The sequence below is a fragment of the Apis dorsata genome, unplaced genomic scaffold, assembly GCF_000469605.1.
Source record: "Apis dorsata unplaced genomic scaffold, Apis dorsata 1.3 scaffold_233, whole genome shotgun sequence".
NCBI classification, from domain to species: Eukaryota; Metazoa; Arthropoda; class Insecta; order Hymenoptera; family Apidae; genus Apis; species Apis dorsata.
In genome coordinates, this window is record NW_006263515.1 from 295,072 (window position 1) to 303,313 (window position 8,242).

Below are 8,242 nucleotides of genomic sequence, written 5' to 3' on the forward strand. Positions count from 1 at the left end.
CCACACTTGACGTTTAATAATAAAATAAAAAAATAATGCAATATTTGCATATATGTATATATTTACATGATGTATATATGAAAAATGTAAAATAAAATAATTTTTTTTTATAAAATCTGTTTTTAAAACATACAATTTCAATATAAAATTTATATTTCTTTAGTTATAATTTAAAAATTCTTTAATTTTTTTTGAATTAACTAAAAAAAAATTAAAGTAATGAAAAAATAAAAAGATTTTCTTTATAACATGCATTTTTGAATTTATTTATTAACAATTTTGGTATGTATCTTTTTTTTGCTCATATCTATTGTAAAATATAAATTGTTATATGATTACAATTAATTATTATATCATACTAATTTCTTCTTCATTCATCAAGTTATTATAATTTTAAAGCTATTTTTCAAATCATGTTGCAATTAATTTGCAACATCTTGAAACATAAAGTCAAATTAGAAATATATCAATGTTTACATTTCACGTCATAAGACCAAGTATTCCTCATAAAAATATAAATAGGATTTTACAACAATTTAACGGTCAGTATTCCAGAATCCAAGTCGATCAATAAAATTACTTGGCTGCTTTTTTTAGCTTACGATATAGGCTCCACATCGTAAATTTGATGTTTTTCATTTGTTCTGAATAACAACTACATTACTTCTTTTATTACATTCTCTGGTATACCGAATACTCAGAGCTTTGTACCGTGTTTTTTTCAAAATGTTATTGTGAAAAAATAAAAATGAATTTTTTTCTTTTCTTTTATACAAAATAAATTATTAAAGATGAAATAAAACAATTTGTATAAATATGAATAAAGAAAAAGATGTTATGCAGTAAAAAATAAATTTGGCAAATTTTTTTTTTCCATGTAATTTTTCATTGTTGCGTGAATATAAATTTATTTTCAACCGATAAAAATTAATAAATATTTTTACGAAAAAATTTATTTTATAAAAATTATTTTGCCTAATACAATTTTTATATGCAAATCATATATAATTATATATGATATATGATAATGGCAAACTTTATACAATTTTTTTGTATTTGATATTATATATATGATATTTCATTTGCATTTTCATTTGCATTTTTCATCATTTTACAGAATTTTATTTTCTGCATTTTATATTTTATGTATTTATTATGTAAAAATCTTATATCTGTAACTTCCTTCGATTTTTGTTATTGCAGATGTTAATTAACATTCTATATTTGAATAAATATTTTTTTTAAAAATATAAATCTCCTCACAGAGATTGTGATAAGATTATTTATTTTATTTCATTATAGAATAAATTAATTTCAATAAAAAATTATTTAGTAAACTTTTAAATAATTACTTGATTTAACATTTGGTTTAGTAATTTCATAATTATATATCAAATTTAAAAATAAAATTTTTTTATTTGTCTATTACTATATATTATTATATATAATTATATTAATATTATTTAATTTATCAAATTAATCTATAAAATTACTACAATGTACAATTAAAAATAGCTCATTTGATTTTAATACGAAATTATATATATGTCTCAGAAATAAATATGATATTGAACGAAATAATTCTTTATTTCATGCAAAAATTAACAACAAAATGACAAGGATTGATATATTTTATTTATTGTTCTGATATTTTAATATATCTCAGAAAGAAAGAACAATAGATATATGATATTCAACGCTGTTCACAGAGGTGATTTAACTTTTTCCACTCAATTTCCGTTCATAAACAACTCTGAGATTGAATGAAAAGAATCTCATTCTTCATTTCTTCTCACAAACAATACTTTTCTATTTGTAATTGTCTTGTATGTCTAATATGTAGATATCTTTTTCTATTTTGTATTTTTGAAAAGAAAATGTATTTTCAAATTTGCAAAATAGACTGTTTGTATAAGTGAAACATATAAATGTAAAAAAATGTGCATGATATTAAAAAAAAAGATATAATAATTAAAGTATTATGAGACTTAAGAAATGAAAAAAATTGTACATACATAAATTGCATTTTTTTAACGATATTTTGAGCATGATTTAAAATTAATTATCAAAAATATTTCATTATTGTTAAAAAATTAAAAATTAGAATACAATTAATATGAAATAATCTAAATTATGATAATAAGTTTAGCTTTCTTCTCTTCTACAGTTCGCTTCTTTCTCATAAATAATTAAACAATTTAATTAAACTATTAAATTCATCCATTATAAAATATTTAATATTTCTCAACAAATTTTAATAAAGAATTAATAATAAAGTAATGTTAATATAATAATATGAAAATATGTATTTAATCGTTAAATCTTTAAATATTTAGAATCTTTAAATATTAGAATTATTTTCTTTCCTTTTAATGTATCATGCAAGTGAAGATATCTATTTATTCATGCAAGATCGATTTTTCAAAGAACGGAATAACTTGGAAAATATTGGAAAAGTATGCACGATATTGCGCATTGAGAGCTGTTGATCTGTTAGCTATGTTCAAATTTATGAAATAGACATCAAAGTTTCCTCCATTTGTCATATCTTTCCTTTTTTAGGTTTAATATACGTTTATCGTATATTCCTCCAAGAAAATATCTTTCTTGTTTCTAATTTGCATTTGATATACATAAATATTTGAAATTTTTCATTATAAAATTTTAAATAGTATTGTATATTTTTATTGTTTTCTTTTGTAATACAATATTTTATAATATATTTAATATAATATATATATATATTTTATAGCAATCTTTTATTTTGAAAACTTTATTTGTTTTATTTTTAAATATTACATTAACCTTTTAATATAATATTTGATAAATATAAATTTTTCTTTATAAAATTTTGACTCTCTATTTTAATTATTTTCTCCTGTTACATATTAATAAAATATTGTGCATAATTAATTTATTATATTTCTATATTTCTATATTTGATTGAATTTTATATAATAAATTAAAAACATACTTTTTTTTTTTATTTATTTTTATTGATCAGTCCAACTCTCATATCTGTCCACAAAATACATTTTAAAACAGTACATATAAAAAGTGATTTTATACTATTATAAATAAATAAATTTCTTCCTTTGAAATATTATTTTTTCTAGATTCATCTTGAATAAAAAGAGTTTTTGAATAAAAATGTAACGAATTTAATTTTTAATGATATAGTAATTGGAAATTTTAATTTCTTATTTACTGTATTAATCATTTATATCGTGAGAGATTTCAAACAAGTTTCTGAAAATTAATTTCACGATAAAAAAATTCCTGTATGTAGTTTGGTAAAATTGTCTGAACAATCCTCTTAGAATTACCATTATTTCATAGAGAACATATGTTGCAAAGTGAAATTTTAAAATAAAAAATTAAAATCTTCTTTAAAATTTATTTTTAAAAAAAGTAAAAAAAATATTTTTTTAATCAAAATAATTATGATCTAAAAAAATTAAAATAATAATTTTATTGTTGTTTTACATAGATTCAATAAAATATGTTTTCTAATAGAAACGTTATATTTTATATTGTGAGATTAAGTTTTAAAAAAAATTAAATTTAGATTTATCATAAAGTGAAGATTAATTTAAAAAAAATTTTTAATTTAAAAAATTTAATAATCAATGTGATATTAAAAAAAATAGTAGAAAATTTTCTATTTTTAGAAAATAAAATCCTTTTATTTCCTATACATTGCCAGGATTTTAGGTGCCAAATTATGAGTTAAATGCTAAAAAAAAAATTTTTTTTTTCCTCTAATTAGTCTGCATTCGTCGGCATGAGGCAACAGGTAGGAATCCTATGAAGTTTTCGTGTTTAACTTGCAAAAGTCTAGAACAACTTTGCATTTTTAATTCTCAACAATATCTCGAATTTGGCATCTAAAAACGAAAATTATATAGATAGAGCCTGATTTAATCAATTTTTCTACTTGAATAATAATATAAAATGTAAAATATCACAAGTGATAAAAATTATTTTCTTTTTAATAAAATGTATATATATAAAAATTTTATAAAATTTGCTATTTATGTTAAATTTTCAAAATAATTGAAATATTTAATGATTCGTAATAATTTATAATTTTTTAATATTTTTTTGATTATAATTTTTAAATATCTTGACAATATACACATGTTGTTAAAAAAATCAAATATTTCCATGTTAGTATATTACGAATATTTATTTTTTTATTAAAATATATGCTGACTTTTTATTCTTTGAATTAAGATTTTATTATTCTGCATAATAAATATTATAACGAATATTCTGATATTTGAATATTCAAATGTAAATGAAGAATCATATAATTGTGTATCAAGAACTTAATATTGTCTTCTATATTTTTTTTCAGATAAGAAAAGTATTATTTATGAATGTGACCTCGTTCTTGGAATCAAATTATTTTCGCAATGATTTTCTTGATAAATTTCTATCTATAACCATACCGAATAAATTTGTATTTCTACAATGTCATATTCTAAAGAATACAATTTCTGATTGAACAATATTAACATATTTCGTGCCGTGGATACAATATTGACGGCCATCATAGAATTCCAATTTTCATTGAATAAAAATTTAACTTAATAAAATATTGTTTAATGTTTAATATTATAGTTAATTATATTATTATAATATAATAGTTTAAATAATAATAAATATAAATATAATAAATATAATAAATATAAAAAAATAGATTTCTTTTTTCTCAGAAAAAAATAAATAATACTTTTTGATCAATCAAATAAAAAAAAATCGAACACAATAAATATATAAAAAAGGAAAAGAAAAATTTAACAAAATAATAATAAATTTCCAAAAGAATATGGAAATTTTTTGATTTTTTTATTTTAAAAAAATATTCGATAAAACTGGCTAATATCAACCATATGCTACGTCGTGAACTTTGTAGAATTGTAAAGTAGGGTGAAAAATATTCACATTCATGTAAGTATAATTTTAGCAACGATAACTTAAAATGAAAAATGGAGATACTTTTCACGTTTTATCTCTCCGATCTTATTTCCGAAATTGTTAGAAAGAACAAACAGTTTTTTGAAGTTTGGATGCTTGTTAATATTAATATTATAATTTCATTAAAAAAAAATGGAAATTCTCTTTTATTGAAATATCTTGAATATACAATTTATTAAATTATTTTTAATTTTGGACAGATATAATGAACATTATCTAAGTTATTATATAAGTTACTTATTATATAAGTTTTAATTGATATAAATCTTTTTTCAAGAAGAATGTTTTTCAAAATAACATATATTTTTTTACGTAATATAAAAAAATTGCAAAATTGAAATTACAAATAACAATTTTTTATTTAGATTATCTTTATTAGAATGATAATAATTATCATTTTATTTTTGTACTTTCATAAATGAAATAAAATAATTTAGGAGTTTATTGCTTATATATTTTTAGTTTACTGTTAAGTAAATATAGGTAATAAATTATGAAAATTTCAAAATTAAGTATTATAAAAAATTATAATGAATTAGATTAATGAACAGCAATTTTATAAGATGTTATAAAAAAATATTATTTCTTAAAGAAAAAATTTTTTCTTGTTATAATTGTTTATATTTATTGTATTAAAGACAATAAAATATTTATAATATGATTATTTTACGATATTTTATAGTACTTTATAATAATTATATGCAATTGTTTGTAAAGATTTTATAATGAAAATTTTCAACACTTATTTATTTTGCTATATAGTATACAATAAATGGTTTATGGTTTATCGCAATAAATAAAAAAAAATTATTAAAGATTTATAATTCTGATATTAATTTATATTTTATTAATTTATTAATTTATTAATTTAAAAAATTTATATTTATTTCATTCTATCAAAAATGCATTTTTATGTAATTTTGAAAGAAAAAAATCACAAATTATAGTAAATTATTGCATAATTACTTCATTATAATATAATAATATTTTTTTTATTCATGAATTATATATTTTGCAATATTTTATTAATTTATTGCAATATTAAAAATACTTTGAAATATTTTGAATCATAATAATTTTCAAAGATTTGGAGAAATATTTCTTTGAATTGATCTTGTTGAAAAGATTTTCTCCAATAAAACTGTAACATTGTTTCTTTTATGTATTATCTTTTATTATTCATGACGCACAAGTTGCGTGACGTAGTTAGATATAAAGTTTATACCGCAGGATACTATGGTCTAAGGAATGCTAGGATTAAATTATAAACGACATAGTCGTGGAAAGTTTTGGAATTCTTCGCCGTAATAGTAACAAAGGATGCCTTCTCATAAAAATTTAAGCACACGATTTACGCACGTTTAATTTTTATAAAATTTTTAAGTTGTTTTGAAAAATAATTGAATTGTATAAATTATTGTGTAAAAATGATCAATTCTCATTTCGACATAAGATGATGAAAAATAATATTATTTATACTTTAATTTATTTATTGAAATAAATACAATTAAAGTGATTTCTTACATTTCAGATACTTTGTATTATTTACATATTGTTAAATATTATTAATTTAATAAATTGTTATTGTAATATAGCGATTTATTATAAAATTATTATAAAATTGTTATTATAATATAGCGATTAAATTATTATAAAATTATCAAACAATAATCACAATTAGAAAAATATTGAAAGAATTATGATTATTAGAATAAAAATATATAATTTTACAATTGTGACATTTTCCTCCTTATTCTTCTATGATAATATTTATCCTAGAATAGCGCATTTTTCAAATTATTAAATGGCATATTGAAATCTGTTAAATTTTTGTTTACAATTGTGAAAAAATTTTAAAATAGAAATAATTTATTTACACATTATTTGTACATTCGATTATCTGATTTAAGAATAAAAAATTGTTTGAAAAAAGTTAGTTAAATTCTATATTTAATTAATATAATGAAAATTAATACTTCATTGAATTCCACCATTGTGCTTTGCAAAGTTTATATCTATATATTTTATATACTACTTTTATATACTATTTAACTCTTAACATTATTATTAAATATAATAAAAGCTAAATTAGACTAAAATAAAAAAAAAGGATTTTATAAATATAATTATTCCTTTAATTTAAATATTTTTATCAATTCTGACGTATTTTTGATTTTTAATTTTAATATCAGAATTACTAAAATTCCCTCGGTAATAATTTCGTTGCGTGCAAATTAAAATTTGATATGTGTTTTGTGTGTATTTAGAATTTTTATAATCAATTATAAAATAGAATCATTAATATGGATAGTTATTTTTCTATAATACAATTTAAAAAATCTCACGTGGAGATTTATCCTGTGATTTGATTTTTATAGGCTGAACATGTTCCTGCTGAAATAGTGAAAGGAGATATCTACAAGGATAAAAGATTAAAGTACGTGAGGAATCTAAGGAAAAGTCAAGTTGTAAAAATTTATTTTATTTCCAATGATTCGCAATACGATAAAACACTTATTACAATTAATAGAATCATAAATTTCACTTATTTAATGCACATAATTTTTCATATATAAATAAATTATTTCTATGATAATATCATTATTGTTCAAAAAATTTGTGCATTCATTAAATACAAATATTCAATGTCAAACAATATTAATGCGAATCACTGCATTCATCTTAGAAAAACATTCTTTTTCAAAATTTTTAATATTCATCCAAGTAAATAAAACGAAAACTATCGAGTAGATTCAATTCCTCTTTTATCGTTTCATCTTATCTTAAAAATACCAAATATCAAATCTATTTATTCATTTCCGAATAGATTCAATAATAATTCATATTTATTTTTCAAACTTCCTAATACTCATTTGAACGAATCCAAAAACCAAATATTAAATACTAAATACAACATTACCAAATAAATTCATTAATTTCCTCTTTATCCTCTCATCCAACTCAAACCTCTCGATATAAATCCCAACAAAATCTCACAAACATCATCCATTACCTTAAAAAAGAATCCACTGCATCATTACCGAACAAATTCGATACAATTCCCAATGCCAATCTCTTCTTTTACATAATTTTCCTCAAACCTCTTAATACCGTTTGCGCGAGCAAAGATAGGAACAAAAAGAAAAGAAAAAGAAAAGAAAGGAAAGATATCTCCCCGATTACAGGCAAAGGTGACCGCACTATGGGCAGAAAGGGAGGTCGCCGGAGGAGGCGTCCGAGGGGAGGCGAAAGGAGGGTG

General features: G+C 19.5%; 1 protein-coding gene across 3 annotated transcripts in view; it reads left to right on the forward strand.

Annotated features, from left to right (window-relative positions):
• Window positions 1-7,565, forward strand: part of LOC102681156 (urea transporter 2-like) — a 21,667-nt gene extending 14,102 nt beyond the window's left edge. For 2 of the 3 annotated variants that reach the window (XM_031510506.1, XM_031510507.1), the window contains exon 10: window positions 7,362-7,565. In XM_031510506.1, coding sequence (XP_031366366.1) covers window positions 7,362-7,559 — 198 coding nt within the window. In that variant the 3' untranslated portion in view covers window positions 7,560-7,565. Of the gene's footprint in view, window positions 1-7,334 lie in introns of all 3 variants that reach the window. The other variant, XM_031510508.1, reaches the window with a different exon arrangement.
• Window positions 7,566-8,242: the final 677 nt, after the last annotated feature.